At 42.7% G+C, this 21,216-nt stretch overlaps 1 protein-coding gene across 3 annotated transcripts in view; it reads right to left on the reverse strand.

Annotated features, from left to right (window-relative positions):
* Positions 1-21,216, reverse strand: part of RAPGEF4 (Rap guanine nucleotide exchange factor 4) — a 163,774-nt gene that overhangs the window by 72,731 nt on the left and 69,827 nt on the right. For all 3 annotated transcript variants that reach the window (XM_079977051.1, XM_079977050.1, XM_079977052.1), the window contains 2 exons: positions 4,125-4,197; positions 3,767-3,831 (listed from right to left, as the gene is read on the reverse strand). In XM_079977051.1, the coding sequence (XP_079833177.1) occupies positions 3,767-3,831; positions 4,125-4,197 (138 nt within the window). The remainder of the gene's footprint in view (positions 1-3,766; positions 3,832-4,124; positions 4,198-21,216) is intronic.

Consider the following 21,216-nt stretch of genomic DNA (forward strand, 5'->3'; position numbering starts at 1 on the left):
ACTGTATTTCATCTCATGCTGCAATCCTGTGCCCCGAAGTGATGCGGTCATTTCCTGTGTTCCTGTACTACTACTACTACTAATAATAATTTATTATTTATACCCCGCCCATCTGGCTGGGTTTCCCAAGCCACTCTGGGCGGCTTCCAACAAGAGATTAAAAATACATTAAAACATCAGCCATTAAAAACTTTCCTAAACAGGGCTGCCTTCAGATGTCTTCTAAATGTCAGATAGTTGTTAATTTCTTTGACACCTGGTGGGAGGGCGTTCCACAGGGCAGGCGCCACTACCGAGAAGGCCCTCTGCCTGGTTCCCTGTAACCTCACCTCGCAGTGAGGGAACCGCCAGAAGCCCCTCGGCGCTGGACCTCAGTGTCTGGGCTGAACGATGGGGGTGGAGATTAAATTATATCCATAATTTAGGCACGAAGTACCTGGTGCTTTGACGCAACCATCCTACGGAATGCCATATAGATCCAACAAACCAGAAGTCTGCCCACTCCTAGCTCTATGAGATAAATTTAGTAGATTTACACCTTGAAACCAGGAGCTGATCATTACAGAAATGCTGTATACTCCCACAAGATCTTCGGAGGTTTTACAGTCCTGTATCTTCCTTCCAACATCTTTTCCCCCATGGAAGCCTCTTTGCAATATCAGTAACTCTGAACTACTTGTGCTCGGAGAAGGGAGAGTTTGAAACAATATCGTCGCTGCTTACAGACTGGGCTTTCCAACCCCTCAACTTATATAAGAGCAGCTTATGCAAACCTCAATGTGCTTTTGTACTTTATCTTATGTAACTAGTGAACCGATGACAAGTGAAGACCTGCACACATGTCAAGACGGATTTATCATGAATGCATTTGTCACAGACTCCTCCGCACTTTTGTGCCTTGCGAGTTTCACTTTTGTTTTACTTTTCTTTCCTTGCATGTGACGCAACTTCAGACGTTCAGGATCATCTGCAACACTTTGGGCTATTTATTAATTGCTCCAAAAGGGGCAGAGATGGGAAAACAATCCGCTGGTAGTGATTTGGATAAATCATGAGACACCCTTCTAAATTCCTATCCGCGTGAGATTTGTGTGCTTGAGATAGATGCCTTTCAAGCCTTTGTAACCTAGAGGAGTGACTCCACAGCAAAGGCACTCCATGGAGCTGCATTTGAAGAATGCATGGAGGACAGCAGGCAGCATCTCACCTGTTGAGAGAGTGTTTGGATGTAGCCAAGATGCTGGGGGCACTTTAGGAAACAAAAGTGTCTTATCCTTCCTGTCAACATGCTTCTCTATTAGGACTAGGGACAGGCAAATCAAGTTCTCCTTTTTCTAGTCTTAATCTCCATTTTCCACATTCCTAAATTGGTTTGTGAATTTATATTTTAAATGCCCTCATCAGCATTCTAGCGCAAATTTCTCCTCATCTACCCTTTTTAAAAAATGCAATTTTGCCTAATATACTTTGCAAACCAACTTCACCTAATATAATGGAGTTTTTGTATGTCGTTTTCCACCACAAAACTATTCCCTTTATCCCGAGCGGCTGCCCTTTTCTCTCCATTCCTTCTTTAACTGATATACTAAATTATAATCTCAGGTGGTATTATATAAAAAAGTATACTTATAACACAATCCTAAATGCCCAGAGGCTCAGTGGAGTTTACTTTCGAGTAAGCTCACGTAGTAACCCCATCTTTTAGAGTGATAATTTTTATTGTTACTCGCCACAGTGAAAATTGCTATTGGTATGGCACATCTTATTATAAACTTCACCCAAACTGGTTTGTTTTCAAGCAGGGTAAGGATGGGACAGGAAATACCATGTAATAAGACAGGAGGAAAAGCAAATATACGCAGCAATGTCTCTAACATTATTAAAGGTTAAAAAGATGTGTTAAAAGATCAGTCTCTCTAAGGAAACAGGGCAGACGGACAGGCAGACAGGAAGTAGCGAACCTCAATAAAGAAAAAACAAAGTGTGGCTGTTTATGGAGCTGGTGAGTAAAGAGTGCCAAAAGTATTATTTCTTCTGATCAGATCAGACTACGTATTTATTTTAAGAATATGGATTATTTAACCTACAAGAAACAGGCAATAAATTCAACCATGCAGAAAAAAGCCTAGTCAACAAAAGGGAGAATGTAATAAAATAAAAATCCAAGCAACACAGATTAACTTGGTTGTTGTTCTATCCCTAGCTGGTAGGTTATACAGAAAAAGGCATTATCAATGTATTTGTGGCTATTTTATGGTGTTGGCTGAATGACTTCAGACTTTTGTCAATCCAAAATAAAAAAATGGGGCTTTATTCACAGGACATATGTTTCCCAGAGTGGGTGGGGTATAAATGTTGTTGTTGCTGCTGCTGTTGTAGCTGTACCACAACCACTTGATGTACTGAGCACTTTGCTAATGTCATGTTTTGCCATGCTTTACATCATTAATCACTTAGATACTGTGTAAATGTAACATTAAGTAAAGTTGAAGACTTTCCCCTGCAACATCCTGACTATTAAACAATGTTTGTGTGTGTGCGTGTGTGCGTGGTTAATTTGATTTCGATGATAGCTCATTGTTTTAGTTCCAATATATTTTGTATTCTATGTTGCAAACTACTCTGATACTTTTTACAAATGAAAAGTGGCACGTAAGTTTTTATTTTATAAGTTTTTATAAAATACAAATACATGGAACAGTGTAATGCTCGTGTGTTCTCATCCTCTGTCCCCACTCCACTCCAGACAACATCTGAAATTTCTTCTCACATACTTAGGCCAGATTATGTGGTAACATACAATCATGTGTCGCTTGCCATAGTAGGAGATGCATCAATAGTATGATACATAACCTGACAATATGCCATTTGGGCGGTCATTACAGCTATCACTGGGAGTGGTGTAGGAACCATTGTGGCATGGAAACAGCCGGGTTGCTCCATAAAGCTAAATGGAGCTTTATGCTTTTTCGGCAAAGAAGGGGATTTTGCATTGCTTATTTCTGTAGAATTTCATTTACTAGTTTCTGAACTTCCGAATAAAATAAATCTTATATTAATTCAATTTGTTTTTTTTCCACTTGCAAAATCTAAATGTCTTGGGGTGATATACTATTAGTGCCAAGTGTATAAGCAAATTGCCTGTCTTTCACAACCGTTTTCTTTGCTATCTTACTTTTTTCCTAACTTGTGGTGTATAAACTCAACAGAACTTTGCTAACAGAAATGGCCCAATGAACAATACTGGCAAACCGCTTCATTTTTAATATCAGTTGCAGTGACACTTTCTGCTGTGATTAGCCATCAGAGAAGCAATATAGAACCCAGTCTTAGTAAAGTATATTCAGTTTCATAAGCACCTACATTTTTTTTGACAACTGAAGCACCTGCGTTTTATTAATGTTTCCACACACAAAAGTTAATTTACACTTATTGTAAGGCCAGCTGAGGGGACTTATGCATCTAGCTTTTCCACCTGTGGTCGGGAGAATCCAAGCGTGTCAGTGGTGCGGTATTGGGGCAGGACTGATACAAAGCCTCTTTGTTCCACCAGCAAACCCAACAAAAATAGCTCAAGCCGTGTTATTTTCCTCTATTGCACCCAATGGAAGGGAAGAAGAAAAGACCCACCTTGGCCACTGAGAAACAGCTGGGCACAAAATGTGGCGGCCGTTCCCCCCCCCCAGCCTTGCTTGTGAAGAATTGCTTTGCCCATGTACCAATATGTTGGCATTTACAGGCAAAATGAAGAAGAAAAATTGTTTACCTTATTGCAGTTTTTAGAGATTGAGCACAGACTACTACTTGACATGTTATCCTTGTCAGGCATTCCTGTAAGAAAACAGTAGACACATCAGAACAATATGTCTGAGGATTAAATGTTGCTCTTCAAATGGGATGGTTCTTTACGCTTACATCAGTCACAGCAGACTTTGGTCTTTCAAATTTCAGCAGTGCTTGAGGGCAAAATCTGGCACACACACACCCCCACCTCCTATTCTGCTTGGCGCCAAGGCAGCGGAACCAGCCACGCTGCCCTAAAATTCACCTCTGACACCAGGGATCGCCTGACATAAAGACTGCCATTGTTCCCATTTTACAGATACTTTTGCTGAGGTACTTACTGTCATTGTTGGAGCCAGTTTCCATAACACCATAAGGAGGAGCCAGAAGTCCTGACATGTACTGTCGGTATTTCTGAGGGGAGGGGAAACGGTTGAAACGTCACTTTGCTAAAAGTTATCCATACCCAATTTTTAAAAATGAGATAAAGCCTAAAAATAAAATTCCTGGGGCTACACATGGAATGTAATTGTGCTTTAAAATCCTTCGGCAATATTATAGGATTCTTTCTCCCCCTGTATTTTCTTATGTTGTACACTGCCCTAAGCTCTATTTTGGGTGAGTAAAGTTCCACTCCCAGCCAGAACAGATTTTTTTCCATTTCTCTCCCAGAGCAAACAGCAAAAATCAGCGCATTGTGTCCTGAGGTGGATGTATGCTGGTGTACAGTGGTACCTTGGGTTACGAACTTAATTCATCTAGAGGTCCGTTCTTAACCGGAAACTGTTTTTAACCTGAGGTACCACTTTAGCTAATGGGGCCTCCTGCCCCCGCCGCATCCTGAAGCAAAGTTCTTAACCTGAGGTACTATTTCTGGATTAATGGAGTCTGTAATCTGAAGCGCCTGTAACCTGAAGCGCCTGTAACCCGAGGTACCACTGTATAACACTGGATATTCCTATGACACTGTTTATGTTACTTTAACCTGTTTGTGTGGCTGTCTGTGGCTGCGGGTGCCTGTTCTAAGTCTATCTGTACTTACTTGCAAGTGCTGGCTTCCATGTGTGTGTCCCTGGTATTTTATGTGCCTGGAAGTGTGTGTGTTTGTGTCTGCCTGTACGTGTGCCTGCAGTAGTGTATGAGAGAGTCTGCCCACATTCAACAACCTGTCATAACACCTGCTGGATTGCTGTTGCTGTTTAATCTTTCATGCTTGCAAAAAATGTTATGAAAACTCCATTCTATTTGTTTGTTCCTTTGCTTGGCCCTATTTTCGGCATCACAACCCACTTTTCTCTTCCTCCCTTTGCTTAGAACCTATGAAAACATCATGACATTCACATCCCAAGCAAATTGGAGCGGCACATACAGGTGTCACTTGTGGAATGCCTGCTTAAAATTAAACTGGTCATAACCTTAGGACTACAGGATGTGGGTAGTGCTGTGGGTTAAACCACAGAGCCTAGGACTTGCCGATTAGAAGATCGGCGGTTCGAATCCCTGCAACGGGGTGAGCTCCCGTTGCTCGGTCCCTGCTCCTGCCAACCTAGCAGTTCGAAAGCACGTCAAAGTGCAAATAGATAAATAGGTACCACTCCGGCGGGAAGGTAAACTGTGTTTTCGTCCGCTGCTCTGGTTCGCCAGAAGCGGCTTAGTCATGCTGGCCACATGACCCGGAAGCTGTACGCCAGCTCCCTCGGCCAATAAAGCGAGATGAGCGCCCCAACCCCAGAGTTGGCCACAACTGGACCTAATGGTCAGGGGTCCCTTTACCTTTACTTTAACCTTAGCAGAAGTCTGGTCATAGTGAACTCGTGCAAATGTGCAAAAGGATTGTCTAGACTGTGTAGGGTAGTCCCACCTCCGACATGATGCACTGTCGACTCCCCTGTGTTGTGGGATTAGCACAAATCGAAGGGCTCCCAACATGGGGGTGAGAACTCTAAGTAATCCAGATGCTGTTACCCAGAGTACTGGTTGAAATACATCGCATTTCCATTTGTTCATGTTTCCAAACAAAACGTACAGTCGTACCTTGGAAGTTGAACGGAATCCGTTCCAGAAGTCCGTTTGACTTCCAAAACGTTCAGAAACCAAAGCACGGCATCTGATTGGCTGCAGGAAGGTCCTGCAGCCAATCGGAAGCCCTGTCGGACGTTTGGGTTCCAAAGACCATTCACAAAGCGGAACAATCACTTCCGCCTTTGCTGTGTCTGGGAGCCAAAACGTCTGAGTACCAAGGCATTTGGGATCCAAGGTACGACTGTATTTGCTCAAGTTTGGGACATGATTTTCAACTCTTCCCGCTTCCCCACGGCTCATGATATAAACAGACAACTCAGTTAGCATCAGTATTTAGTGACACAGGCAGCTCATAGAAAAGCTTCTCAGAACTCAGTATTGATGTGATGTACAGTAAATCACAATCATTTGTAACTGGTATTCTCTCATTGATGCCCCATGCCACTGAAGGCAAATACAGTGTAGACATGATCAATAAACCATCAGGCTTATGTAACTTTCTGTCTAACATTTTAAGTGATATCCCAGTAACATGGGAAACAAAAAGCAGTGTGCAACAAAACCAACCAAGGTTCTATTTTAACATAAATCCATAGGCACTTACACCAAAGCATTGTGAGTCATATCTCCTTGTGGTAATATTGATGAGCTCACAATCTAATCCCGTTAGAATGGGTCCACAAGACATCTCTGTTAAAGAAGGATCTAGGAATCATTCTGTATTATTCTTTCCCCACACTCTACAAAGCGTTTTGCACTACATAGAGTTGTTTCTGGACCATTGGCTAATTGATATTCATGTCAACTTCAACATGCATGTTTCAGAATATCTCATTCATAACACCATTCTAATGAAAAACCATCATCCTCTGAACCTAATAGTTAATAATAATAATAATAATAATAATAATAATAATAATAATATTTTATTTATATGCCACCCATCTGACTGGGTTGCCCAAGCCACTCTGGGCGGCTCCCAACAAAATATTAAAAACACAGTAAAATATCAGCCATTAAAAACAGTTGTGTGTCTGTTTGACATCTGATGGGAGGGCGTTCCATAGGGCGGGTGCCACTACCGAGAAGGCCCTCTGCCTGGTTCCCTGTAGCTTCACATCTTGTAGTGAGGGAACCGCCAGAAGGCCCTCATTGTCCGGACTGAACAATGGGGGTGGAGACGCTCCTTCAGGTATACAGGGCTGAGGCCATTTAAGGCTTTAAAGGTCAACACCAACACTTTGAATTGTGCTCAGAAACATATAGTGGTACCTCGGGTTCAGTACTTAATTCATTCCGGAGGTCCGTTCTTAACCTGAAAATGTTCTTAACCTGAAGCACCACTTTACTTAATGGGGCCTCCTGCTGCTACTGCGCTGCCAGAGCACAATTTCTGTTCTCATCCTGAAGCAAAGTTCTTAACCTGAAGCACTATTTCTGGGTTAGCGAAGTCTGTAACCTGAAGCATATGTAACCTGAAGCGTATATAACCTGAGGTACCACTGTACTGGGAGCCCGTGTAAATCCTTTAGGATGCATGCAAACAAGCCACAATTGAGTGTCCCATGTGTGTGATGTCTTCAGTGCTAGAGTGAAAACCCCAGACATTTAACAACCCAGCTTGCAGAGATGATCCTGGCCCTGGTTTCAGAGATGGGAAAGCTCAGCAGCTGACTGCATATAATGTGCCCACCACTCGACTCTTGGAGCTCCCACATCTTCCATATTGGGGAGGACCACTTACTGTCAACTTTGCCTTCACTAGAAGAAGTGGTCAGGACTATTACTGGTCTCATTGTACATTATAGCATATGTATCCATGTTTGTTAATTGATGTGGTTAAACTTTTTTTTTAAAAAAAGTAAACTTAGACTGAGTTTTAGCACACAAGAAATACTTAAAACAAATGCTTATTTCTTGATGAATAGCCTTTGGACTATAGTGGTACCTCGGGTTAGGAACTTAATTCGTTCTGGAGGTCCATTCTTAACCTGAAACTGTTCTTAACCTGAGGTACCACTTTAGCTAATGGGGCCTCCCGCTGCCGTCGCGTGATTTCTGTTCTGATCCTGAGGTAAAGTTCTTAATCTGAAGTACTATTTCTGGGTTAGCCTGAGTCTGTAACCTGAAGCGTCTGTAACCTGAAGCATCTGTAACCCGAGTACCACTGTATAATGTAACTTAAACAGAAAGCTATCTTTAGAAAGATTTTTCCTCCAAAAGCATTTTATTTTTAAAAAAACTGATTTAAATTTTAGAAATCCGTTTTTTTAATTTAAAAAAATCATTGATTTTTATCCACCCTGGTTTTAGGCTTACTTGCTGATGCTCTCCCCAGCATAACATAGAATCATAGAGATGGAAGGGACCCTGAGGATCATTTAGTCCAAGCCCAGGAATATGCACCTGTCGCATGTGGCGATCAAACCTGCAACCTTGACATTATCAGCACCACACTCTAAGCAACTGACCTATCCAGGCTGTGATGTGACGCAATCTCTTTCCAAGTCAAACGCTGAACTGTACAGTGAAGCACTGCTTCTGTTTGCTGTTTGAACTTCTGCAGGAAGTTCATTTGGTCTCCTTGCTCTTCCCCCAACGCATCAGCAAAGTACATGAAGACTGAAGCACTTTCTGCCACTTTTCTAATAAACTTTTGCCTAACAGCAAAAGGAGGAGGAGGAGTGAGAGTATTCAAGGTTCGCTTTATTGATGCTATTTTTCCAAACTAAGACAGCTTACGCTGTTCCTATCACTGTAAATATCTTTTTAATGTTTTGACTGGGTTATAATTGATTTTACCTTATTGATCCAAACTGGAGTTCTGTAAAAACACCTAAATATTTTACAAGCTTACTATTCCATTTAACCCTCCAAAGTCCCGTTATAGCTTCTTTTTCATGATTAATCAAAATATATAAACTCTGCTTTGCCAGCATTAATTTCAAAGCTGAATGTCTGTCCAAACTCAGGCATAAACGCCTTTGGGTGAGGACCATGTTGGGGGGTGCAAACAATTAAAGTCCCTTCCCCTCATAATCCAGCTCCCCATCCCTAACCACTGGTTTAAGCAAAAAAACAAAGTATGCATTGACAAGCGTATCCCTCAGTAGCCCAGCTTGAATATGATATCCTCTGCATGAGGGGCAATTTTGACTCTTCCTCTGTCTTACAAAATGCCTAGGGACGAGCAACCTGTCAATTTTGGGTTCTCTTGCTTGCGCTTCAAGACCCCCAAGCCAGCCCCAGGTGAATAAGGACACAAGGACACAGAATTTTGGCTAATGTTAATGGGCAAAATTTAGGCCACAACTTTATTGGTTACAGAATGTGAGCGGTATTGGCTTAGGCATTGGCATCAAGACTGTATCTGACCCCTGCCTGCTTTGCAGGAAATCTGGAAGGGTCGGGGGAGCCCCGCCAATGCAGATCGACTCAAGCCCCCCTGGGTTCCCGCTGGGATCGTGGCATGGCCCTAGCCCCTCCGCGGGCTTCGGATGAGATCCACACCGCTGGATTCCTTTAACGGAATACCCTTACGCATGGAGGGACAGGGGATGGCCATCCCTCGCCCTCCCCCCACATCGCTATTCCAATGCCTAACCGCCACACGAGCACAAAGCTTGCCGCCAATACCCTCACACTTGCAACCCTCCTCTTATGCATTCGATATTATCGGGCAACCAAATATCATTTCCGTCGTCAGAAAGATGAACGCCATCTGCATGGTAGATGACAACACCTTGCGTGTCACAGCCCGATCCAAGAGTTTCCTGGCTTTGTTAGTGGCAGCTAACAAAGTTCTTAAACCGAGGTACCACTGTATGTGAAACTGCAAAGCTCTATGCACCGATGATGTTAAAGAAACTCACCCCAATGCTTTTTAAAGGATCTATCAATCACAGGGCTCTGTTACTTATCTGCTGATCTGAAATCCTATTCAGCATAACTATATTTCCTTCTACCACAGTAATGCAATTTCCAAAGACCGTTATATAACAGCTTTTAAAAGGAAGGCTGCCTATTTTTAGTGAAAAATAACCAGTCTCTCTCAATACAGCTACCTTCCAGCCTCCTGGATGCTGCAAGTATTCTTTTAACCAGATTCCAAAAGGACTTTGAGGCTTTTCATCCCACTTTGGCCATATAAAATAAATTAATATTTCAATACCTTCTTGTCAATACTGTGTCTCAGTTCAGATGCAATGGGAAACTGTGGTTTTGCACTACAAGCCTTATGCTTGTATGCTTCCTCCTCCTCTTTTGCATGCCAGTAAAGGAACAGCAGGAGCAACAGCTTACAGTTTCAATTAAAAAAACACAGCCTTATCATGGAGGGTTCTCACTAACCACAGTTTAAACAAACCACAGTTCCATGTTCAGATGTCACAAAGAACTGTGGCTTACTTAAAACCAGAAGCAGAAGTTTCTGAATTGCTTCTCATGGGCACAAAAGAGAAGAAGTGGGAAAAGTGAAGCATTAGTGTGCTGGGCAAATGTGTTCACTATGACTTAATGCAGTCATAACTGTTCACTATCCTACCTGTTGTTAGGCAGTTGGGAACATCCCAAAGGCTTTATTGCTTTTCCCTTATCTCCAGCATCAGAAAAAAAAATATGGGTAGCCACAAAAGGGGGAAAGTATATTTCTAGGTGGGCAAGAAAGAAAAACAACAACATATATTAATGAAAGGAGTTCAGCGATGGGGGGGGGGGGGTAAGTAGGGGGTGAGGTACTTGTTGGGGGTACTCCCCCCCCATGCTGCCTATGCTTGCCTTCTCCTGTGTGAAAATTCTTGTCATTCTCATTTTCTGAAATAATTATAATTACTCCCACATCTGTACTGCTGCTTTAACAAACCACGGATGGTTCCAAAGCTAAGTCTGCAATGGTTAGAAGGTCGTTAGCATTCACAAAACCAGCCCACCCCCCTCAAATGAAGAAAAAAAGGAATATCTGGACATGAGAGGGGAAATGGAAAGAACCAAAAAAGCTTACAGGATGCTCTGAACATCCTATCTATTTTTAGACTGGGGCTGTGTACACACTTTAGCCTTTGAAGTGCTCTGGTTTGGGGTGTTCTAAAAGCACAATGCTTTGCAAGTGCCCATACCTGCAAGCTATGCAGATGGAATGAGCAGCTGTTAAAGTATTGCCACTGGTACACATGGATGGCATGTACTCAGTGGCTAGCAGCCATTCATTTCTTTGTGAGCATTCTCCTTTCAACATCTACCCAGCAAGTTTACTGATATACAAGAAGTCCGGTACTAGAGGCTGTACAGGCACAGTAAGTTGAATTACACTCTGTATGCTCAGAAGCTGCCTGTTCTTGTGCCACGGATGGCTGTTTTATTGCAAGGCGGTGGGAAAAGTTTGTAGTGAGTCCAATGTTAATCAGGATTTTGATTAAGTGAAGGGATTACTTTTTTAAAAAAAGAAAAAAGCCATGCCCCTTTCCAATTGTCAATGAGTACAAAGAAACAGTTAATGGTAACCGTTTAAGAAGAAGAAGAAGAAGAAGAAGAAGAAGAAGAAGAAGAAGAAGAAGAAGTTCGGCTTCCAAAAAATGTTCGCAAACTGGAACACTCACTTCCGGGTTTGCGGCGTTCGGGAGCCAAAAAGTTCGATTCACAAGGCGTTTGTGAACCATGGTAAGACTGTATACAGTGGAACCTCAGGTTACATACGCTTCAGGTTACACATCCGCTAGCCCAGAAATAGTGCTTCAGGTTAAGAACTTTGCTTCAGGATGAGAACAGAAATCGTGCTCTGGCGGCGCGGCGGCAGAGGGAGGCCCCCATTAGCTAAAGTGGTGCTTCAGGTTAAGAACAGTTTCAGGTTAAGAACAGACCTCTAGAACGAATTAAGTACTTAACCAGAGGTATCACTGTACTGAAACCCATGGGAAGAATTATGTAAAACAACAATGCAGTCAAGAACAACAAATGGCTCAGGTATTTATCAGGTGAATCTCCACCAAAGATGGGCTGGCTACATAAATGTGGCTGGACAACATTGTAAGACTCTCCCCAGGCAGGCTCTCTCTGGTTTCCACAAAAGGCAAGAGGAGCTGCAGAACGCATTGTATATGTAAACTGGCTTATCACTGTTCCGTCAAAAAGCTCTTTCAGACTATCAAAATGAATGAAATACTAACAAAATGAAGATGACAATGTATGCACACTCAGCCAAAATGAAATGCATTTTGGGGAGGTAGCAAATGCACTTTCTAGCTGTGTGTACACATAGGGCAGCTTTTAAAAAATTGATTTAAACAATTTACATTCTGTTTAACTACACTTGTCTCTGAGCACTTTACAAGGATACAATACAAAAAAAAAAGGTAAAAAAATCAGGTAAATGGAATAAACGAAATCTCCAGTAGGTGTTAATGGTTCAGCAGGGAATAGGCCTCTCATACCTCAACTGGAAGCGCGTTCCATAAAATTGCTACTGGCCATATAAATGTCTTGCATATTTGTTTTATTAGTTATTAGTCATGTTATATCAAAAGAGCTGGACAGAATCTTGGCTCCCAGATTGTTTACTGCATCCACTTTCTGATATTTTGCAGCATCACTTGCAAATATTTTTGCACAGATCCACCAGAAATCTGCTGAAGGGCTCCTAATGCAGTTTCAGGAGTAAAACCAGCCAATGTATTTGCATTAATAAAATATTATGTTCCGAGATCTGCTGAGGAGTCGCTGGCATGGTTCTAATTTAAGATATTGCCTGCTCAGTGTATTAGAGTAATTAGTAAGCATTTCTCCAAGGCAAGTTCAAATAGTATGGGAGTGGTGAGGGGAAACACGCATGGCAGATCAATGCCACTTAACTGAATGTCATAAAAAGGACCTGCCTTGTGGCTATTTGTTATTGGATAGTAAATCCTAAACTAGACTTGCAGTTACAATGTTGTAGATACTATTGCAGTAACTGCATCAAATCTGAATGGGGCTATGCAAGTAATACTATAAACAACAAAGGCAAACTTGCTTAAAATGTTGCAGATTTGGTTTCTGAACTGTCCATATCAGGGTATCAGTAATTTTTTTATTTAAGTTACCTGACAATAGTGTTCTGAAACAAAATTAATTCCAGATCCTAATTCCTGGGTATTTAATGTGGGAATAAAGAGGCCTGCAAACAGGAACAAAACAGTAAAGGTAAAGGTAAAGGTACCCCTGCCCGTTTGGGCCAGTCTTGCCAGACTCTAGGGTTGTGCGCTCATCTCACTCTATAGGCCGGGAGCCAGCGCTGTCCGCAGACACTTCCGGGTCACGTGGCCAGCGTGACAAGCTGCATCTGGTGAGCCAGCGCAGCACACGGAACGCCGTTTACCTTCCCGCTGGTAAGCGGTCCCTATTTATCTACTTGCACCTGGAGGTGCTTTCGAACTGCTAGGTTGGCAGGCGCTGGGACCGAACGACGGGAGCGCACCCCGCCGCGGGGATTCGAACCTCCGACCATGCGATCGGCAAGTCCTAGGCACTGAGGTTTTACCCACAGCGCCACCCGCGTCCCATTAACAAAACAGTACCGGCTACTTAAACTATGATACTTAAAAAAAATTAAAACAGCTTACAGATGAATTTTGTCCTAAAATGTGTTCTACGTTTTTCATATATTTGTATACATCTGTTTATTTGCTTCTTATGCAAATTCAATAAAGAAGAAAAAGGGAAGAAAGCTGCAGATTTGTGGGAGGAATTGTTAGCCAATCACGCCAAATACAGTAGCCTGGATTGTAATGTGCTCTACAGCTAGGGGAAAAAACATTTTCTGCTCAAGGAAGGATTGTTGATGAAAAGCGTTGCATGAGCTATTTATTTTAAAGCCAAGTAATGAATCAGTGCTCTTTCAGAGGATCAATAAATACAGCAGCCGAATGCATGTAACGCTAAACTATGGGTTAGTGTTATATCTGAACCAGGTTAATGAGTATATAATTTTACGTTTCATTTATCATAGAATCAAATAATTTTAGAGTTGGAAGGAACCCTGAGGATCATCTAGTCCTACCCCCTGTAATGCAGGAATATGAAGCTGTCCCATACGGGAATCGAACCTTCAACCTTGGCATTACCAGCACCATGCTCTAACCCACTGGGCTCAGTTGTATGCAGTTACAGATGTCTTCAAAATTCTACCACTTTAGGAGGCACACTTCTGTGACAGCCATGGGGCATGGGAAATCCCAAGAGACAGTGCCATAACAATGGCTGTACCAACATCAGGGAACATCTTGCCTCATGACACTCATGTGGCCCCCTATCTGGCTCTTTTTCACATCTTTATTCTGGCAGAAATTTGCATGCTAAATACCTGTTGTTTTATCTATCGGAATTTTATCCGCGGTTTCCGCCTTGGTTGTATTTATGTTGCATTTTAATTCAACAACTTGCTTTTACAGTCGTACCTTGATTCTCGAACAATGCGTTCCGGGAGTCTGTTTGACTCCCAGAACTGTTTGAAAACCAAGGCGCAGCTTCCGATTGGCTGCAGGAGTGTCCTGCAGCCAATCGGAAGCCGCGCCGGACATTTGGCTTCCGAAAATCGTTTGAAAACCAGAGCACTCACTTCCGGTTTCCGATCGTTCGGGAGCCAAAACGTACAAGTTCCAAGGCGTTTGGCAACCAAGGTACAACTGTATATGATATAATATGCATTTTTATTTATTTTTAAAATATATGATACACTTTTAAATTGTTGTACGTCACCCAGGGTGGTGGCACACAAGGACGAGAAGGGCAGAAACTAGAAATGCAGGAAGAGACCAAAGTCAATGCAACTACTAGTATTCAACTTGCGTGATATTTCTCCCCTGCCCCCTGCTTTTGCCAAGGCCTGCCTTTCCTTTATAATACTTACTTCAATTAATCTTGTATGCTTGAAAAAACTTTGTGCACACAGCACACAATCTCCTTGGGCTTAAATCAGGAGGTGAAAATGTGCTCTGCTCAAATGATATTGTGCCAAGTTAAGAGATGGGTTTTTCTAGCGGATGTGTATGCTAAGGTAAGAGTGCATGGTCTGCAAACTCATCTCCAAGGAAACAAAATGCAGCAACAATGACCCAAACAACAGATTGCTTAGTACTATTCTGCTTCAGTTAATTTATGGACTGAAATCCCATACTGTAGTCTTCCAGTTCAAAATTCAGAAAGAGTGTAACTCAGTTTCCCAGACGAACCCACTCAGTAAATGCACTTAATGGCTGAGCGCTATTTATGTCCCAGAAGAGGACAGAAAAACATATAAATGGTTGGGGGGGGCCCATCTAGTCCCATTTATCTGTTTTCACGACAATGTTGGAAAATCATAGCTCAAGTCACTCACAAGACTCCAGATCAGCTCACCACCAGTCCTAGGATCTTTACACGCGGGTAAAGTCAGGAGAAAAAGTGACTATAAAAATAACATTAGGAAGATGCTGCCTTTTTGTTTTTCCTGAATGAGCTGCTGACTAAAAACACTCACTTTATAAATCAAATGATGAATTATCTAAGTGCCTAGGCCTGAAAACAGAACCTGAGAAGTCAAGCTGCGTCCTTTCTGCCTCTTCCATTATCTCTGTAGTAGAGATTCTGCAATCAGAACATAGCGGGAAATTGTAGGGATGATGTAAGCAGCATGAGAATATCCCTCTTCAAGCTCTAACAATTGCAAATCATCCTTCGCAGTGATGAAGTCAACAACATGGCTTGAAAACACACAGAAAGCCAAACTACTGAATCAGGCAGCGTCCCATTTTGCATAATCTCTGTGTGTTGAGAGTGCTTATAACCACACTTTAAGTTGTTTGGACATCACTTTCACAGCAGAACATATATTTCCATCTTCCAAACAATGAAAACATTAGCTGAGGCGATGTTTTTCACAAGAGGAGTTAGTTCCGGAAGATTTTTTTGTTCAACATACTTCACTCAAAACCCATTTCCCCTTTCCCAAAACACATATCATCTTCCAAAGTAACTCGTGATTGAGAAAATACCTTGTATTCTTATGTCATTACGTTTTCACTAGTAGTATAATTTTAAATGTGTTATGTTGTCTCTGGAAAGCCCATGCAACCCAAGGCCCCAGCCATAACTCTTAACGAGGCTCTAATTATTTCTATCTAATTAACACAGTCTGCTTCAGCTGCTTCTCATTTGTTCTAAAGAGCATCAAACTTAATCAGGCTTTTCTACTTTTTATGGACACAGGCTCCAAAAATACAGCTAATCCACCAACATTGCAAACGAGTAATGACTCAAGTTGGCCCAATAGAACGGTGTTATTGCATTTGCTTTATGTTTTCCATTTTGTGGGGCCAACTGGTCCAGCAGTTAGACATAGAGTGGTGGACTGGAAGTGCTACACAAAGGCTCCAATCAGCCGTGAAGCCTATTCTCCAATTATCCAAGACCCAATCCGAAGATTCAGTAAAACTTTGGAAACTGAACACATGGGGACAATTTGGGGGTCCCCATACTTAAAAAGACCTGGTAGATACAACTAAATGTGGGGATATGTGTGAAGACAAGGCTAGTTTTTGCCCAGTGGTCTGCCCCAGCCTCCATTCCTTGATGGGCTCTTCTCCCCAGAGCCTAAACATGGGTAACAGTCCCTTTGTGCATCTAGCTTATACTCACGTGGGCTTTGTGGATGACAGCTGATCCGCACATTGATTACCCCCCACATTTAGCTGCCTGCACAGGGCTTTAATCTGCTTTCCTCCCTAGCCTTTTGAACACTAAGATGGGAAGGTATAGCGTTGCAGGAGCAGCCAATTGTGGCGGTGATAATGCGGAAGACAATCTCCATATTTGTATGTGAGAGATGTGTATACATCTTTCAAAATTTAACTCAGGTATTCCAAACTTCCTGAAAGGGTATACAAGCAAACGATCCAGAGAAAAACAAAAACAAAAGGAATTATTAAATGTGACATATCTTATGCACTTAATTCCCTCATTTTCAGCCCTAAATCAATAAAAAACTATACAGTATATTGAGATATGTTGCTCTACTTCTGCTATATGCAATAAAAGCACACCTGGTTTTCATTATACAGTGGTACCTCGGGTTACATACGCTTCAGGTTACATACGCTTCAGGTTACACACTCCGCTAACCCAGAAATAGTGCTTCAGGTTAAGAACTTTGCTTCAGGATAAGACCAGAAATCGGGCTCCGGTGGCGCGGTGGCAGCAGGAGGCACCATTAGCTAAAGTGGTGCTTCAGGTTAAGAACAGTTTCAGGTTAAGAACAGACCTCCGGAACGAATTAAGTACTTAACCCGAGGTACCACTGTATTTAGCCTGTTTGTTAATATTGCCATATGAGTGCATTCTCATCATCTGTCTATCCAGTCCTTTTTTGCATAATGTACTCCAGCTACTATGATCATGTATGAAACTAGCTTTTTATGTACAGTCATACCTTGGGTTGAAGTTGAGCGTTTTTGGGTTGCGCTCCGCGGCGACCCAGAAGTAATGGAACGCGTTACTTCCGGGTTCCGCCACTCGTGCATGCGCAGACACTCAAAATGACGTCACGCGCATGCGCAGAAGCGCCAAACCGCAAACCGCGCATGCACAGACATGGGTTGCATTTGCTTCAGGATGCAAATGGGGCTCCAGAACAGATCCCGTTCGCATCCAGAGGTACCACTGTACTTGCTTAACAAACCCATTTATATAATTTAAGTTTTAAAAAGATTATGCATCCCTATTAATTGAGTTGTTATTATTATTAACAGTTTCCCTGTAATTTTCACTTTGCGGGACCGCCACCAATTATGTTAAAGGTCTCCTGCTGTTTCTGTTTCTAGCAGAATCTTAGGTAGGTCTTCTTTTTTTTTATTATTATTTTTTAAAGAAAATTTTTCTTTTACAAATTATTTAAACACAATCAAATTCCGTATGTTACAGGTTTTTGACTTCCCCCCGCTCCCCCCGCAATCCTCATACTTTTGTATTTATTCCGCATTTCCTTTATAATTATATTGCCAGTTTATAAATCTTTACAGCTCTTTTCCCTTTTACAACACCCTTTCTCATTCACAAAGCCTCTTTAAATCCAACTAGTGTTGTCTGCTCATCACAAATATTTTCCAGATAAATCGTAAACTTTCTCCAGTCCTGAGTGAACTTGTGGTCTTTCTGGTATCTAATTTTCCCTGTCAATTTGTCTAGTTCAGCAAAGTCCATCAGTTTCCGCCTCCATTCTTCCAGTGTCGGTAGGTCTTCTTTTATGTATCGGGGACACGGGTGGCATTGTGGTTTAAACCACTGAGCCCCTTGGGCTTGCCAACTGGAAGGTTGGCGGTTCTAATCCCGGCGATGGGGTGAGCTCCCATTGTTCTGTCCCAGCTCCTGCCAACCTAGCAGTTTGAAAGCACACCAGTGCAAGTAGATAAATAGGTACCGCTGCGGCAGGAAGGTAGACGGCATTTCCATGCGCTCTGGCACTCATCACGGTCCTCCGTGTGCCAGAAGTGGCTTAGTCATGCTGGCCACATGACATGGAAAACTGTCTGTGGACAAACGCCAGCTCCCTCGGCCTGAAAACGAGATGAGCGCCGCAACCCCATAGTCGCCTTTGACTGGACTTAACCATCCAGGGGCCCTTTACCTTTTACCTTCTTTTATGTATTATGACAGGGGGATATACTAACCCAGAATAACCTTACAGCAATTCTGCCCGATTGTTACACCTCATGAAAAAATATTATTTTTGTTTCAGAGACTCTCTCATATTGAATACATAGTGATCACACACATACCCTGAATATTTAGTAAAGGTAAAGGGACCCCTGACCATTAGGTCCAGTTGTGGACAACTCTGGGGTTCCGGCACTCATCTCGCTTTATTGGCCGAGGGAGCTGGTGTACAGCATGTGGCCAGCATGACTAAGCTGCTTCTGGCGAACCAGAGCAGCGCACAGAAACGCCGTTTACCCTCCCGCCGGAGCGGTACCTATTTATCTACTTGCACTTTGATGTGCTTTTGAACTGCTAGGTTGGCAGGAGCAGGGACCGAACAACAGGAGCTCACCCCATCGAGGGGATTCGAACCGCCGACCTTCTGATCGGCAAGTCCTAGGCTCTGTGGTTTAACCCACAGCGCCACCTTGCATCTGATGCTAGTCCTTCTCAGTGCCTTCAATCCTTCACTGTTATCGTTTCAAATTCCATACTTGCTTGCTTTTCCCATGATGTTCAGTTAAGTTTTCTAATGGAAAAATATTCACACTAAGGAGGGTTTCCTTTTCCCCTTTATTTACCTTGATTCCTCAAATGTTGGGGTGAAATTATTTTCTAGGAAGTATTAAAGGTTGAAATTTTATATATGACTATTGTAATCTTGAGTACACAAGTTTTTTGTTTTTTGTTTAAAAAAAACCTGTTTAGCCTTTTAAAGCCATCATGATCAGGAAGGAAATGAGGTATCTAACCAATTCTCTTTGAAACCGAGGGCAAATCCTGTGTTCATCAGGCCCAGGGCTGACCTTAGATGATACTTCTCAAAACAGCCTTTGCTGAAGAAACCCTGGATGCCTTTTTAATATTCAATCAGTCTTTTTGATTGCTAATCCCACAAAGGGAAGCCTGTTTCCATTATGATTAAATACAAGAGAAAGCCCTTTCTTTGGTTAATTTTGTATCAAAGAAGGCCTTTAATCCGTATATATTGCACTGGAAGCATGCTTTCTGGCCTTGTTTCAAAATTTATTTGATTATGTCATAAGCAACTGTCAGTGTGCATTTTGGTAGATATACATAGAGATCACAAATTCAGGAACTGGTAAACAGTCGGTCAGATTCTCCCAAATATTAAACACACTCAAGTTCTAATCATTTCAATGTAGTCTTGAACTCAGCTTAGCGTGCTGCTTTCCTAAGGCTCGTTCAAATCTATACGTTCATCATGCAGTGACTGAAACCAAGTGGTAGCTGGCTTTCATGTGTGAAACCCCCATCACAGATTGAACCACCACAGATGGAACCCCTACCGTATTTTTCGCTCTATAGGACACACCGGACCATAGGACGCACCTTGTTTTAGAGGGGGAGAACAGGGGAAAAAAATTCTCCCCCTCTCTGCTCAGTGCCCCTTCAGCGAAGCAGCAGGAGAAACCAAGCCCCTTCCATTTCTCCTCCCGCTTCGCTGAAGGGGTGCTGCGCAGAGAGGGAAAACTGTGCAGCGCCTCTCCAGAGAAGCGAAGCCTGGAGAGCAAGAGAGATCGATGTGCACTGACCCCTCTCGCTCTCCAGGCTTCAGGCGGCTATCCGCAAGCCTTTGGAGCACAGTGGGAACTCCTGCTGCGCTCTGAAGGCTTGCGGATAGCTGCCTGAAGCCTCCGGAGCGCAGCGGGAGTTCCCACTGCGCTCCAGGGGCTTCAGGCGGCTTCAGCGAAAGCAACGCGAAGCCTCCAAAGCGCAGAGGGAGCGCTTCGGAGGCTTCGCTTTGCTATCGCTGAAGCCAAGGAGCCTGCATTCGCTCCATAGGACGCACACACACTTCCCCTTAATTTTTGGAGGGGGAAAAGTGTGTCCTATAGAGCGAAAAATACGGTATATTCCCCTTACAGTATCTCAAGCACAATGAACCTAGTTAACATATCAAAAGTTTGGGGTTCTTGGGTGTATGTGCTGCAGAAGCTCAGTCAAGCAGTTAAGCTCACCACAAAAAACAGCCATTTTGCAGAGTTGTCTATACTTGGCCAACACCAACATAGACACTATTTACAGATGCTGCAAGCAAGTCTTCTCTCTCTGAGCCCAGAGAGGGTTCTTTGCTTCAAAGTCTTTGCTGTGTTAGAGTCCACAGCCAGTTCGGTTGCTTGCAAAGTCCTACAACTAATAGTGTTCTCCGAGTCTTGGTGCCTGGCAATTTTTCCAACTCCTTTCTCAGATGATCTCCTTTTAAAAAAAAGCGTTCACTCAAATCTGCACTTCCAACAGATTGCAGGAATTGTTGAAAGCTATCTCCTACCCACCCAGTTTGTTGCAACCTGAGCCCTTTTACACACAAGAGTTACTTGCCAAATCTACACAAGTAACAGAGATAAGAGAGTGACAAGGTGCCTGCAGGTGCATTGTGGGAAATGAGTAATTTCTGCTCATGCCCATTAACTGCATTTCTTAACAGACTACACATTACACCCCCTACAGAAATTGCCCAGGAATCGCACAAAAACTAGCAGTCCTGTAGTCATTTCTTCCCGTTCTTTCTAAAATGTTTGGAAGCACTAATGACTTAATGCTGCATCAGTATAAACAGTAGCAAATAACTAACTATATCTTAAGGGTGCAGGACAGAGTGCATTAAAAGTACTTACAAATGGTGCTGAAATGAACCAAGAATGGGTACCAAGCAAATGTCTCCAGAAAGGTTATTCCACACTCTGGGGG

The sequence above is a fragment of the Podarcis cretensis genome, assembly GCF_951804945.1.
Source record: "Podarcis cretensis genome assembly, chromosome: 1".
Taxonomy (NCBI): domain Eukaryota; kingdom Metazoa; phylum Chordata; class Lepidosauria; order Squamata; family Lacertidae; genus Podarcis; species Podarcis cretensis.